The sequence below is a fragment of the Mesoplodon mirus genome, assembly GCF_964341445.2.
Source record: "Mesoplodon mirus genome assembly, chromosome: 2".
Taxonomy (NCBI): Eukaryota; Metazoa; Chordata; class Mammalia; order Artiodactyla; family Ziphiidae; genus Mesoplodon; species Mesoplodon mirus.
This window is the reverse complement of record NC_138977.1, coordinates 14,673,319-14,689,556: the sequence shown is the minus strand read 5'-3', so window position 1 is coordinate 14,689,556 and position 16,238 is coordinate 14,673,319. Positions and strand designations below refer to the sequence as shown.

At 41.3% G+C, this 16,238-nt stretch overlaps 1 protein-coding gene across 6 annotated transcripts in view; it reads left to right on the top strand.

Annotated features, from left to right (window-relative positions):
• Positions 1–16,238, top strand: part of NFKB1 (nuclear factor kappa B subunit 1) — a 133,635-nt gene that overhangs the window by 65,345 nt on the left and 52,052 nt on the right. For all 6 annotated transcript variants that reach the window (XM_082605705.1, XM_082605706.1, XM_082605707.1 and 3 more), the window contains one exon: positions 11,548–11,696. In XM_082605705.1, the coding sequence (XP_082461831.1) occupies positions 11,548–11,696 (149 nt within the window). The remainder of the gene's footprint in view (positions 1–11,547; positions 11,697–16,238) is intronic.

The following is a 16,238-nucleotide window of genomic DNA, read 5'->3' as shown; positions in this document are numbered from 1 at the left end:
GGCTTGCGGCCAAGGCAGCGCTTCTCGTCCTCCCAGTCTCACTTCTGATTTATCTGGAACCAGCCCTTGATGATTGTCTTCCGCCCATCCTTCCACCTTGGCCAAACTCCAGCACCATGGGGAAATTGTACGTCAGGGTTGAATTCTCCCTGAGAATTGAATTTATAAAAATTAGAGATGTTTTAGCACCTCTACAGCCAGTCTATCTATAAATCGAAGTTATTTTCTCAGTGGAAAAGCCTAAGGGAGTACAAGTACTTCAAAAAATCCTCTTAGAAATAAAAATGGTGCCAGGGTTAGGTCTTCCTAAATGTGATTTCAAGCCAAGGAGTCAGTAGAATTTCACAAGTTAATTGGCTTCATGCACTCACCTTTTGCTAGGACTTTTCAGAAACTTCTCAGGGTAATCCCTCATTTATAGTTATAGTAGAGAGATGAACCACGTCACGTGACTATAACCCTTCAACAGATCTTAAGGCAAGATGGCCTGCTGGGCCCTGCTGTCAGCATTCTTTCCTGATACTGCCTGGGAGCTGTCAACTACTTGGCTGCTCCCTCCTTCCTCAGCGTAGCCTGGAGCCAATGATTTATTCAGTCATTAGTTCTTTGAACAGCTACTAATTAAATACTACTGGTTCCATCCTGGGGGTTGGGGAAATAGAAAGAATTAAATAATGCCTTGGTCCTCAAAGACCAGTCAGTTTAATAGAGGAACTAGGATATGTCCTTAAAGATCTGAAATATAATAATATTGTTTGTTGTATTCACCACTGTAGAACCAGCACCTATAGCTGCCAGGTAGGAATTGCAGAATAAAGTAGTATTTTTCAAATGAAAGAGTGAATGACCTAATGGCCCTAAGGTAAAAGATCCAGCTAGCTGGGGTGGGCAGAGAAGACTTCGAGGCAGAGATTGCATTTGGGGCTGGATCTTGAGAGGTAGCAATTTGAAAGCATGAATCTAACTAGAGAAAATAGCACAAGCAGAAGAGTCAGCAGCAAAGGCTCAAAAATAGAAATCTCTGAGGTTGGATAGGAAAAGTGAATAATTCTGCTGGAATGAAGAGTACATGAAAGAGAAAGGTGGGAATGAGGCTAGAGAGGTACGATAGGGCCAAATCGTGCAAGCCTCAGGAATTTAGACCACATTTTGTAGAAAGTGGGTAGATTATATAAGTTTTAATATAGGAATGATATGCTATAATGAGCATTGTGCTTTAGGAATATAAATCTGGTCGCAATCTGCTGAGGGATTAGAAGGGAAAAGCACAAGGACACCAAGTGGGAAGAATTGCAGTGATTCCTCATGAGTTAAACTCTGGTTCAGGCTGAGATAGATAAACTAGGGGAGTGAGAATAGAGGGAAGGAACAGGTGCCAGAGATTTTGGGGAGTGCCACCTGGCTGAATCAGTTAATTCAGCAATGGATGACATGTAGAGGACAACAGAGGAATCCCAGATGATAGGAGAATTTTGGTGCAGTTGCTTACAAGGTGGTGGTTTCACTTACTAGGAGGTGGAGTAGGGTTCAGAGGAAGGCCATTCATGGGCCTTCAGTCGTGGGCAAATTGAGTTATAAGTTATGGACAGGAAGATGCCCTGCAAGCAGCGGGAAATGTTACAGATTCTTAAAAGGAAGGTAAGCACATGAGACTTAATTGAGGAGTCGTCCTGCATGGACTAGATAATTACATCCAGGAGACTACGTAAAAGTGTCAAGAGAGTGATTATGGTAATGGTTAGAGATAGACCAAGGACTGATCTCTGGCAGGACTTGTTTTGAGGAGGAAGAGTGCTTTAGTAGAACTGTCTAGTGAAGTGGGAGGGGACCATTTTGAGGAGGGAAGGTAACACATCCTAGGCTACAGAGAGGGTAAGTGGGTTGAAGAATAAGAAATGGCTGGTCAGTTTGGAAACATGGAGTAAATCATGACCTTGAAGCACTTATTTCTTTGGGACGTAGAGGGATTAGTTAATTTGCAAAGGTACTACAGATTAAGTTGGAGTTTCACCATTGGTGATTAGAGCTTTTCTTGCATACTTGATAAGGAAAAAAGAGAATGGCACTCAAGCAGGTGTAAGTGCCTTTTAAGAATGTTTCTTACTGAATTATAGAGAAAATCGAATGAAAGAATGGTTCTGTATTTCTTACTGTAGTGCCCGGCTCATAGGTTTCAATAAATGCTAAACTGTACAGTTACTATCATCATTATCAGAGAAAGAGTTGTTCCGAATAAGGCAGAAGACTGTACATGATTTGTGGATTAAGGGGAAGCGTCCTTTGGAGAGGGAGGGAGGAGAGTAATTTGAGGAGATCTGGAATAAGTCTGGCAGTAAGTGCAAAAACAGAGTGGTTGGACCTAGAAAAGGGAACAGACCTACATTTCTCTGAATTGGCAACGGATATGTAAAGTAATGGGGATGTTTTGAGCCTGGGTGACAGTAAGGAGAAGAGAGGTTGAAGAGCCTGGCATGCAATGCATTTTCACCTCATTACAGTCAGAGGAAATCTCTACTGCAGATATCTGCTTAAAACAGGAAGAGACAAAACAGAATCACTGTCATCTGTTGTGCCCCTGCTATGAATCAAGCACTGTATTAGACACTTTAAATTGCCTCCTTTAATCCTTGTGAAAATTCAGACATTATGTATTTGCATTCACATTTTACAGATGAGAAAACACATCAGAAAGGCTGAGTAACTTGCCCAGGATGGCACAGCTAGTAATGAGAGGAGCCAGGATTCAGAGCCGGGTCCATCTGACTCCAGAGCCTGTGCTCTTTATTGAAAGGGAGCCCAGTGGTTTGAGATCTTGGAGGTGTAGGCCTGCACTGCTTTATGGTAAGGTCCTGTGGAGTGCTTATTGGTGTCAGTCACCAGAGTGAATATCAAAGAAGGGCCCTCTCATTTGGGGAGTACATGACTGTGAAACTGGGGTGAACCAGAAATGTGAATTCTGGATCCCTGAGGGCAATAGTAAGGCAAGGAATAGAGAAAATGTTTTGAGTCAAGTCCCTAGCCTCTTCAGTACAGCAGGAGAATGCCTTATGGGTAACAGCAGCTGGGGTGGGAAGGGGGAAGTCCAAGGAGGGTGTCTTGGACTTTCGGGAGCGCCGTTACCTTGATTTTCCAACAAGATGATTCAAGAGTCACCTTCGCTTCACTTTCCCACAGCTGCCCGGGTTCCTGACCCTCAGCAGTTAGATTCCTCTAACCATACTGCAGGTCCAGACAGAGCCCACACTAAGGTGCCCTACGCTAATGTTCTGCTCTGGTGTAAATAATCACATTCTAATTTAAATAGCCTATTGAGAGGCTACACTAGGATCTAGCCTTTTTTTTTTTTTTTGAAAAGACAATAACAAAAGAATATAATTTCCATCCCCTACCTAACACAGCTCTTTATATTTTAATAAATTGCCTTCCCATAGCTGACATTTTAGTCATCTTATTTAATCATGCATTTGCTACAGGATTAATTATTGAATGCCCACAGTATAACAAACATTATTGCAGGCATTTGGGATATGACAGGGAAGAAACCATTGTCCCCACTCTTACAGAGCCTCTGTTCTAATGGGGAAGTTAGGCAATAATCAAAATAAGTAAGATATGTAGTATATTAAATGGTAACTAACACAGGGAGAAAAATAAAGCAGGGGAAAGCAGCAAGGAATTCAGGGATGGGAGTGTTAAAAATTTAGATAGGGTGTAGGGTAACCCATGAAAGCTCCCCTGAGAAAATGGCATTTCTGCAAATCCTGAAGGGAGGTAAGAGAACATGCAGGTATCCAGGGAAAGAGTGTTCTAGGCAGGAGCTCTCAGGTAGGAGCTGAGCTGGCAAGGAGGCTGATGTGGCTCCAGAAGGAGTAAGAAACAAGATCAAAGAGGAAGTGGGGTCAGAGGGCCCAGGGCCTGTGTGCTGTTGTAAAGACTTTGGCTTTTAAGATGGAAATCCATTAGAGGGTCTGAGGGGTTTTTTTTAGCTTCTTACCATGGAAAACTGTAATCATATATACCCAGAACACTACAGTGAGTCCCCTTGACGACTCATTCATCTTCAACAGCTTTCTCTTTTGGAGGACTTTGAACAGAGGAGTGTCCACACTTGGCATGACCTGACTTGAACGGGATCACCTAGGAGAACAGGCCATGGGGAAGTGGGGGAGGCATAGGAAACTAATCATGGCGGTTGAAACCAGGGAGTAGCAGTAGAGATGGTAAGAAGTGGTTAGTTTGGGGATATCTTTTAAAGGTCTGACTAAATACTATATATTTTATGCTTTGTTCAAAAAACAGAATTTGAGAATGCACGTAGCGCAGCAATGAGGGTAAGGAGATGTAGAAAAGAAATTCAGTAGAAAAGAATACTACTGTTTTATTTTCTATTTAAGAATAAACCAGGTTTAGGGGCTTCCCTGGTGGCGCAGTGGTTAAGAATCCACCTGCCAATGCAGGGGACACGGGTTCGAGCCCTGGTCCAGGAAGAGCCCACGTGCCGCGGAGCACCTAAGCCCGTGCGCCACAACTACTGAGCCCTCGCGCCACAATTGCTGAAGCCCACGCGCCTAGAGCCTGTGCTCCGCAACAAGAGAAGTCACCGCAATAAAAAAGAGACCGTGCACCACAACAAAGAGTAGCCCCCGCTCACCACAACTAGAGAAAGCCTGTGCATAGCAACGAAGACCCAATGTAGCCAAAAATAAATAAATAAATTTATTTTTTAAATAAATAAATAAAATTTTAAAATAAATAAATAAATAAAAGAATAAACCAGGTTTATAAGCCAGGTTCCCAAAAAAAACTGGCCTATAAATGAACATTTGCAACACAGTTCATCCATAAGTTACATATTATTTTGTAACCATGAGCAATTGGGCCATGCAAAGGGTAAACATTTAATTTATTAATGAGATAATGACACCTATTGAGGTGCAAGTCCCCGGCAGTCCCCAGAGTTAGCAATAGTGTGTTACTTGATTTTCTGAAAGAAGTATGATTTATAAGTGGCTATATTTGATGTAATGAAACTGAAAATTCAAATAAAACAAAAACTAGGGGTCAAAGTATGACAAAAAACTGAAAACTTGCAAAGTGGAGTTTTACATAGATAATGATTTTATTCCACTTCTCTACATAGTTGATGAAGCCCTCTTTGTCTGTTTTGTTGTGTTTAATGGCCCAGTTTGCCCTTCCAATCCTAGGCAAACATCTGAGCCATATGTGCTATTGGTCAAATAAGCAGGGCAATAAAAAAGATGAAAGAATGTGAATGAATCAATGCAAATCCAGGAGCACTACTGGAAAAACAACCATGTTATCAACAGTGAGTGGGCCAAAGAGGATATTTTCATGTCATCCCATCTTTTAAGAACACCGCACCTACAAAGACTCAGGATGAATTCCAGCATCCTCCGGATCTTGACTGTCTCACCTTGGGTTATGTCATTTGTTAATCTGTCTAAACTGTTTTCTTATCTGCAAAATGGGGACGATAGTGCCAAGTCTGTCTGCTTCACAGGATCATTGGGAAATCCAGGAGGGAAACAGCCCCTTTTTATAAAAGAGAAGGAAAGAAACTGGTGCTTCCATAGTACATGCCATGTGCCAGACACTGTGTGGTTCTCACAACAGCCCTCTGAGGTCCCATCATTATGCCACTTTGTAGGTATAGAGCGTGCAGCTCAGAGAGGTTATTTATCTTGTGTAAGCCCACAGAGCTGGAAGAAGAAAGAGCTGGGATTTGGTCCCAGATTGGATCAGCTTGAAATCTGCTGGCTTAAAAAGAAGGAACTAACTTTACCAAGCATCTTCCTACCCTATGCCAGAAACTACTAGATATGGTTCTGTACTGTCTTGCTTGATGAAGGTTGTTCAGTACTTCCTGTGTACTCAACAAATAATAAAGAATGAAGAACAGTAAAGTCTGTTTTGCATCACTGAGAGGAGGTATATTATGAAAATCATGTTCTTTTCTTTCCTTCTCCTGTTCCTCCTCTCCCTCCCCCCTCCCCTGGTCCTCCTCCTCCTCCTTTTTCTTCATTTTGTGATATGACTTGCACCATAACAGAGGAGAAGCAATGCACAGTTTAATAATGTCTGTGGCATGATTTTGTTTATAAAGAAGCCTTACAGGGGGACAAGCGCGCTTCTGCCATCTCACACCTCTCACTGAGACCTTCTCCCCCACAACACACACCAACAAAACCAGACAAACAGGTTTTTCAGGGATAACTGTCACGAGCACTGTGCTAGGCAAAGGAGAGCTATAAAACACTGTGCACACTGGACGTATACAGAAGAAAAAGTGACTAAGCCACGTGGTAGCCAGTGTAATGGAAAATGTGAACGGGCTTTGGAGGTGGACAGACCCAAGTTCAAAGGGCTGCCCAGTCACTCCAGTCACAGGAATGGTGGCAGTGTAACTCATCGTAATGTGCCTCAGTGCCCCTGGCTGTGGAATCGGGTGGCACTGCTGATCCCACAGGGCTGACGTGAAGATGGGCTGAGTTAACAAGTCCCCTTCCCTTCCGTAAAAACAGAAAGTGAGGAATAGCTAGGTGTGCTCTGGGAGTGCTCTGGGAGTTTAACAAGCAAGAGAGGTAGGACAGTAACCCTTCAGTGGCCAGTTGGTCTTACCATCTTCTTGCTGCAATAAACTCTGTATAACTTTCCTGCCCTCTTCCTATCACATTCTCCAAAAAAGGGACAGTGGTGGAGTTTTGTGGGCTCAAGTGGTGAAGGGAGTGTCATGGAAGATTCAGATTTAGGTCGTACCCTTGAAGAATGGGTGGTTCTACACAGGGAGGAGAAGGCAGGGACACCCTCGGGTGGTAGGAACCACGGGAAGGAAACCCTGAGAGGTGGTAGTGAGTACGACCAAGGAGATGATGAGTCGGACTCGCCACAGAGCTTTCGTTTGTGCTGGTCTCGCTGCCAGCAATACTCTTCTCAGCCCCTAGCCACCCCGTTGTCCCTTGTTACATTCTTACTCTTCTTTGAGAGCTCAGCCCTCATTACTCCTTCAGGGAGCTTTCTCTGACTTCCTGAGCAGGTCATATCCCTATTCTGCACGTGCTGTGTAAGTGCTTCATAGTTATGCACTTACATTTAGTTGTGATATTTTTGAGTAGTATTGGTCCTACTCTTTCATTCCCATAAGAACAGGAGTTATGTCTGTTTTCTACTCAGCTGTGTATCCCTCCATTCCCTGACCTACTGCAGTGCATAGGACATAGAAGCAGCTTAATAAGTACTCACTGAATAAATGGGTACATTTTGGTTGTCGGTGAGGTAATAGCCTGGATAGGAGAGAGGGTTTATATTTGAGATTGCCAATCCTGTTCGGTGCCAAGCACTTAACTCATTTAATCCTTAAAAACAATCCTATGAAAGCAAATGTATTATTACTTTCATTTTAAAGGTGGAGAAGCTGATGTCCAGTGATGTTAACCATCCTTCTGCTGGCCCAGCTATTAAGTGACAACAGAGGGACTTGAGCACAGCAGCCTGGCGTCAGAGCTCTTGAATTTAACCACATTCCTCTGCTGCTTTAGCAGTAGAGGTCAAAGTTAGATACACAAGTAAAGTTAGGGTAGATTTCTGTTTGAAAAGTGTGGATTTTTCCTCCTCCTCCTCTTCTTCAAGTATCATCATTATCACTTCATGAGGAAAAACGCAGCAGAAAAGAACTACTTCATGTGTCACGTCTCATATTCATGTTGACTCTACATTCTGCCAAAGTGATATGTCCAAATTAACTCAGCAAGTAAAGTGGACCTTTCAAAGTCTGATTCTTAGAAAATTCTAGATTACTTCTCTTAATCAGCTTTAAAGAACCAGTATGCACTTTTCCAGAGCATGACAGAGTTAGTTGCTTTAAATAAAAGGTGATTTGACTAAGTTTGGTATTATCTGAGATACTTGGTTTCTGTTTCTTACGCAAAAAGCAGATCTAGCCTGTGGTCATCAGTAGGTATTGAGTCATAAAGCTCCTGGAAGAAAGGCTTGATTTCATCAAGGAAGCCAAGGAATCCTGAGCACCTCCAAGAGTGATAGGTATTACTACAATAACATAGTTATTCCTAAAATAAATAAATAACAGAGCCCAGTAAAATGTGTCACTCTGGAAAAAAGTCTTACCCTAGGAATAGAAGTGGCCTGAATTGGTCATTTATTCCAGCCACCTGCCTTTAAACGGGATTTATAAACATTCACCTCAGAGCAGTTGTATTTTTTTTTTTTTTTTTTTTTTTTGTGGTACGCGGGCCTCTTACTGTTAGGCCCTCTCCCGTTGCGGAGCACAGGCTCTGGACGTGCAGGCTCAGCGGCCATGGCTCACGGGCCCAGCTGCTCCGCGGCATGTGGGATCTTCCTGGACCGGGGCACGAACCCGCGTCCCCTGCATCGGCAGGCGGACTCTCAACCACTGTGCCACCAGGGAAGCCCCCAGTTGTATTATTTAAAGCCCTCTAGGTAGAGGAATGTATTACAGTAATAAGATAGTGGTTAATACTGTGTATTGCTGTTATTTACTGGGCAGTGGTCTTCAAGACTTTACATGCATTAATGTATTTAATCCTCATAACAAACCTGTGAGGTCCTGTTATTATCCCCATCTTACAGATGAAGAGCTGAGCACTGCCCAAGGTCACAGAACTAGTAGATAGTGGAACTGTCTTCAAACCTAGCTAGTCTGTCAAGTACATGCTCTTCCTGTGTCCCTTGGTAGCTGATTGTCACCTTTGTCTCCTTGGCTCTAAGTGATAGCTTAACTTGTATTTAAGCCATTAGTGTTTATTAAAAGCTTGTTATGCTCAGACTCTTTAAAAAAGAACCCACCCTTTCTGACAGACACAGTTGCTTTCTATAAACTTAATTTTCAAGGGAACCACTATGCAAAGAAGTAAAAGGGGGGCTGAATAAAAATAATCTGATTCTCCATAGAACAAATGAATTTCTGAGTCAGTTGCAATTCGCTCTCAGTCATTGCAGCATTTTATGAAGTATTCCCTCCCCTAAGGTAGAATTCCACTGTCTTCATTAGCCATAGAGCCTGAAAATAGAAAATAGTATTTTTTGTGTGTGTCCCCATGCCTCAGCTTTCTTCCTTCAGTCAGTATTTTGGAAAGTCCACAAAACCCAGGGGCCTCCCTGTCGTTGCGCTGTGGCCTATGTGAAAAACCAGATGATGCCATGCTGACTTGAACTCTTTCCAATGGATCAAACAGCACATTAGTCATTGGCACATTTTTCAGGCCCTTGACCTCAGACACTACCCAGTTCCTCATTCTTGCCACCCTTCGATCATGAAGTAATAGCAAGAAAAAGATGCGAGTACTTTTTGAGGAGACTTCCCACCTCTTTCCTTCAGTGCCTGTGACTGATTCCTTCATAGTGGTAATGTTGAAGGGTCCAGATATCCAAAGGGATTGGGCTTTAATGGATGGATTCCTTCCGGTGTCCTGCTTAAGTGGAAAGCCTACCTGATTTCACCCAAGTGAAGCATTTCGTCATGCCTTACACTGTTGCATTCCTATGCTCAGTGCACTTAAAAGTGAAATTACATGGTCTATTTCATGCTCTTTCACTGTTTATTTACTGTTGAAGAAGTCCCTGTGAAATATGTCATCATAACAAAGGCTGATTTCAGATGTTGACACCAAGACACAGAACTGACATCAGCAATCCAGGGAGTATGTAAGGACAACAGCCAACTTTGGAGCAAACCCAGAACGTTTCATTCCCTGCCCTACCCTGAAGGGCAAAGGCTTTCTACCTGTTATAAAAGGGAAAGCACTAAGTTCATAATTGGTTTTATGCCCAGGGGGCTTTTTAAGTGCTTAACCTGTTTAAGAAATTATTTATTTGTGCTCTGAGGCGGTCAGAGCCTAATTTAGTCCTAAGCATACTTTGCGATTAGCTTGCTCTGCAAGGACTGGAGGACATTCCCGCAGGTGGCCCTGCTCCTTGGGAAGGGGTGTTAGTGGGCTGGGAAGCAAACTTTTGCAGCGGTTCAGGCAGAGAGGCCCTAAGGTTTCCAATACAGCCACACTGTGGCCAGAGGGGAGTCTGTCCTTTGTTCAGGAGAGGAAACTTCTCTCCCCCAAAAAGCCTCTGGGGAATAATCCCAGTTCTGATCAACTTCTCCTCAACTCTTACAGTGGGAGATTGGATTGGGAAAAAAATCCATACTGAAAACTAACAAAACCATGCCTCAGTGGAATATAAATTCATTTGATGGTATTTATAGTAGAAGTATATTGGTGGAAAGGAATTCTGTCTGTTTCCAAGCAATTTTACTGGCAAGCGTAGGTTCTTCCTCAAGAATATATCAGAAAGACTTCCATCAAGGATCCATTGCTACATGAGATTTCTATCTACTTTCTTTTTCTTCTGAGCTAAGGGTTGCTTGTGCAGATTAAAATATTTCTAACGATTGTATAGTTGGGAGGTCCTGGATTTAGGTCATATACTTCCTCAAAAAGAGACATATGAGCTAAGGAGATAGGGTGACCAACTCTTCTCGTTGTTAGCCCTGAAAGTCCTGCATCCCAGGAAACCCCGTCATTCCCGGGCAAACGAGGATAGCCGGCCACCCTTTGAGGAGATACAGTGCATTTCCAACAGTTTGGCTGAATTTATCACAGGTTTCTGACTTACAGTATTCAGGAAGTTTAAAAACAAGGCCATTGGTCTTTTCTGTGAGTATGATTTTAATGTTGGGGCTTTCTCAAGGAAGGTATCTGTGTTCTCCTATAGAGGGCTGGCGAACCAACTAGAGGAGAAAGGGTGTCCAAGCTCTCTTTACTTAAAATGTCATTATCTCCTTGCAGTTTTCTTTTTATTGCTATTGTCATCATTTTAAAGGTATAACAATAAAAAATATAAATTACTTTAAATGGAAAAATCTTATAAAACAAGAGCTAAACAGGTATCAGATCTAAGGGTTTGCACTTAGATAGTACACTTATTTGAATTAAAGAAACAGATCACTGCAGGCCAAGTCCATGGGCTTGGGTGTCCATGGCCAACCTTCCTAGCCAGGTCCCTGGGCAAGACTCTCTCTCCTGCCTCATCTCATGGCAGAGAGTTAGGATGGACTCTTTCTGCTCACCTCTTTCCTTCTCTTGATTTCCATCAATCAATCAACCCCAATACCCTTCTCACTGATCTTCTACCCAGCTTTTATGACCAAACATGCCATGAAGGTGAAGCTGAAAATGTGTTCTTGGTTCGTAGGAAGGGGATACAGCATCCTCCAACATGTGCTCTTCCTTCCAACTTTAACAAGACGTGCTGTATTTTAAATGGTCTGCTTCCTGCAGAGTATCTTTCACACCCAAAACAACCGCCATTAGCATTTTCATTTATTTCCATCTCATCATGTGTTCATCACATATTTTTCAAAACCGAGCTGTGGTCGTATATGTACAGATAAGCTTAATTTTATATCATACGTTTTATACTTAGCTGGCTTGTCTTAAGCATTTTCCCATGTTGTAATATAGTCAGATGTGCTAACTTTGAAATGTGCTTCTTATATAGATCTGCAACTATGTGGGACCTGCAAAGGTTATTGTTCAGTTGGTCACAAATGGAAAAAACATCCACCTGCATGCACACAGCCTGGTGGGAAAACACTGTGAGGATGGCATCTGCGCTGTAACTGCTGGACCCAAGGACATGGTGGTCGGGTAAGTGAGGGTGTATGATGTGGTGGAAGGGAGGTGCAGGTCGAACATGGCAGCCAGGGAACAGGCCCTTTTTATTAAGGGTCTTTCCAAGACCCTCAGAGAGCCCCAGAAAATGAAAATTTGAGCTCTCACTTGGACTCCGAGGACTCCGAAGAGTAAGGTGCCCACTTGTCTGGATTTCCCTGATACAACCCACTTTGTACCTGTTGTCCTGGCCTAATTATTTATAGCACCCTCTTTCACTCTCAAAAGTGGCCCCGGATGATAAATTATACAGTCACTTGGCCTATGAGACATTTGTGCCACAATATTTTCCTTCTGGAAATAAGGATTAGGACAAATTACAAGAAAACGGGCTATAGCAGAAATCAACACTTTATGGATGATTTCATACCTTTGGTGATTCCCTTAATGAACTATTGGTTCTCGATTTACAGTGTGAACATGTTGAGCATGAAGTGGATAGGTAACTATTATTTCAGTTCTGTGTCGCTTAGAAAGTGTGCACAGAAATGGTAAGGCCGATAAGGGCTTCATTTTCAAAACATACAAACAGCTCATTCAGCTCAACATCAAAATAACAAACAACCAGATTAAAAAATGGGCAGAGGACCTGATTAGACACTTCTCCAAAGAGGACTTGCAGGTGGCCAACAGGCATATGAAAAGATTCTTGATCTCGCTAAGTATCAGGGATGCAGATCCATACCACAGTGAGATGCCACCTCACACCTGTCAGAATGGCTGTCATCAAAGAGAACACAAAGAACAAATGTTGGTGAGGATGTGGAGAAAAGGGAACTCTCAGACACTGTTTGTGGGGATGTAAATTGGCACAGCCACTGTGGAAAACAGTATGAAGGTTTCTCAAAGAAACTAAAACTAGAACTACCATATGACACAGCAATTCCACTCTTGGGTATATATCCAAAAAACCCAAAACACTAATTCAAAAAGATACATGCACCCGAGTGTTCATAGCAGCATTATTTACAATTGCCAAAATATGGAAGCAACCTAAGTGTCTGTCAACAGATGAATGGATAAAGAAGATGTGGTATATGTATATATATATATATGATGAAGATGTGTGTATATACATATACACAATAAAATACTACTCAGCCATAAAAAAGAATGAAATTTTGCAGCAACATGGATGGACCTGGAAGGTATTATGCTAAGTGAAGTAAGTCAGACAAAGACAAATACTGTATGATATCACTCATGTATGGAATCTAAAAAATAAACTGTTAAGTATAACAAAAAGGAAACAGACCTACAGATATAGAGAACAAATGAGTCGGGGAGAGAGGGAAGGGGGAGGGGCAATATAGGAGTAGGGGATTAAGACTACTAGGTATAAAATAAGCTACAAGGATATATTGTACAACATGGGGAATACAGCCAATATTTTATAATAACTAAAGAGTATAACCTTTAAAAATTTTGAATTACTATATGGTACGCCTGTAACATATAACATTTACAGCAGCCATACTTCAATTTTTTTTTGAAGTGTGCACAACCAAGTTTTACAAATTTGTTTTGGCATTCATTAGACTTGAAATGTAAATACAAAGAGACATATTCATTTAAGGGTTGGTCAGAGAGATAAAACAAGCCATTTTTAATGAATGAAGTATTATAGAAATAAGTTCAATTCAAAAGAAATTTTTAATTAAATTTGTCTAATTTTCAGGAATATCTTTCAGGGCTTCCTAATACTGGTTTAAATAGTTTACGGTAAAATCCCAGTTAACCTAGACTGTTCACTCAAAAGAAAGGAATTGTTTAAATCAACCATAATTAAGCTGATGGTAACATTTCAGGCTTTGAATTCCGATCAGGTTTCAAGTTGGTTGTTATTGGGGAGGTTGAACTTTCATGTTCCTTGGTATTTCTTTGTTTGACTGTTAAAATTTTCAAGTGTGAAAAACCTAGAGAGCTTTCTTTTAAGTCACTAAAATCTGATTCTTTTGATGTCAGAGAAAAAAAAAACACTCTAGATTGGAGGAAGAAGCCTAAATTGATTTGAAAAATTCAACTATGCTTTAAATGAACTTGTTTCAACATCCTCTTGAAAGGCTGGCCTGTTTCCTCTTGTGTGTCACAGTTGGTTCACAGTTGGTTTGTTTTGGAATACCCTTACAGTTCCTGACTGACCTATGAGAGCTTTGAAATGCAGGGTAATTGTCAAAGAGTTTCGGCCTAATTGATCACTTAGTGTCTCTGCAGATTTACTTGAGTAGGCAACTGTCGGTACGAAGTATATATTCTCTTTGGTCCTGTTTAATGTGTGTGATAATCATATCCTTCAGAGGAAATTATACATGAAGTTCCCTACTCACAATATTTGTTATTATAAACATTCCAGTATGTTATCTGTAATTTGGTGTTTCTGTGGTTTGCCTTAGTAGTCTTTGAGGATTTGGGGAGGAACTAATGGTTATTTAATTTGGGACCTACAGCAGGAGTAAAAGTAAATTCCCTGTCTCCAAGGAAAGCAAGGAATCTGTTACTCTCTTTTAGTGCTGGCGTGAGGGGTTCGGTAGTTGGAAGAATTCATTCATTCAACGGTTTGAGCACCTAAACTTGTAAATGTGATCATCAAGATGTCTGGTCATAGCTCTGTGGGATTTTCTAATATTATGCAGTTTCACCAAGAAATGTAATCAAGAGGATGCCACCTAAGAGTTACAGTAGGCTCAGTAGCCTTTCCCATTCAGAGTGTTCTATGAAACCTTGATACTCCTTTTATAATTTGATTTTTAACTGAGAAACTTTTGTCTGCAGTGTTTCCCAAAATGCAGTGTTTCATTTGCCTCTCTTATTTTTTTTTAAGTTTCTAATACCAGAACCTGTTGCATTTTAGTAGAAAGAGTCTCATGCTGGTGGTCTGGAAACCAGAATTCTATTTCCAGTTCTGTCACTCACAACAGTAGGACTGGGGGCAATTTGCATGACTTCTTGGGGACTTTAATTTCTTCCCTTATAAAATCTGAATGTTAAGCTACAGAATCTACCTCCAGGCCCTTTACATCCAAATTCTACACTGAACTATCATTAGCTAATACTATGAAATAACGTGAGCCAACTTGCCTCATGTGTATTTACAGGATGTCAACGATTATTCTTATTTAGTTCTAACTTGTAGGTAAGAATAGCATATAGAGAAATTTAGGAAGATAGCCAGAGTTATTCCTTAGACTTGTCAATACTAGAAACAGAACCACGATAAGCAGTTTTCAATACAGTTTAGGTTAAGAGTATAGATTCATAAGTGGGGCATCAATCCAACACATCAAAAAAGATAAATGAAGGGACTTCCCTGGTGGTCCAGTGGTTAAGACTCTGCGCTCCCATTGCATGGGCCACGCGTTCGATCCCTGGTTGGGGAACTAAGATGGTGCATGCTGGACTTGGTGTGGCCAAAAAGAAAAAAAAATAAAGGTATATGGAAAATGACACTGAGAAGATAAATAACTTCTAAATTATCAAAACCAAAAGAGTGACCTTTCTTTGGAGTGTTTCTCTTCACTTTACTCTCAGGATGAGTTCTCAGTAAAATTTAATTTATATTTTTGAAGGTATTTTTTTATCTATATTAAACTATTCATGTTTTAGGTAACTAAGTCATGATTGTAAGTTTGATTGGTTTAATTTGAGGGGGTTGTCCTTTTAACTTCTATTAGTTAGCTTTAATTTTGACTTTTTATCTCCTACTCACTTATTTAGTTAGTCCTTACTGCCTGTCCTCATAAAAATAATCTTTGTTTGGTGTTTTATTTTCTATCCTGAATATCAGCAGTTTGTTTCCACAGCATTTTAGTTCCCTGAAATTTGCATTCAATGGAAACTGTTACTTGACTTTGCTTTAAGCCACCTTCCTCACCAATAATCGCCACACCCTCTGCTTGCTTCCCGGCAGCCCTGATTTAGAGAGATGTGAAGTTTTTCTTTTTCTTAAACTAATATTTCCAGCCTATACCAATGGTAAGCACTCAAAGTGGATATATAAATATAAAAATGCAAAACAGAAACAAGTCTTCCCTCAATGAACTAATGCAGATCATATTAAACCGCTATTTTTGTAGATCCGAAAACAGTTAGCTACTGGCAGTTTCATATGGTTCAACCTTAATGCACAGAAAAGGAGCTGTTTGGAGAAAACGGACAAGGTCTGGACTGAGATTGGAAGTATCCAACTTCCAAACCTAGGGTGTGTATTGTGAGTCAAGGGCTGCTTTTAAATCTCAGGCCAGCCGTGAAGTCAATATTTGAGTCTGGAGATGAAGAAAGGCCAGATGGAGGAGGCACTTTAGAATCCCAACCCAAGGACCTGGGGATCTGAACCTAGCCAAAGGGCAGAGGCAGTTCCCAGACGATCATAATGATGGCAGCATCTGGCACAGTGTAGAGAATTTCAAACCTGGCTGCTAATTAAAGTCACCTTTGGTCACTTTGTCACAGTACTGATGCCAGGCCCTACTTCCAGGGGTTCTGATGTCATTGCCCTGTCTCATCGTGGAGAGCAGTGGT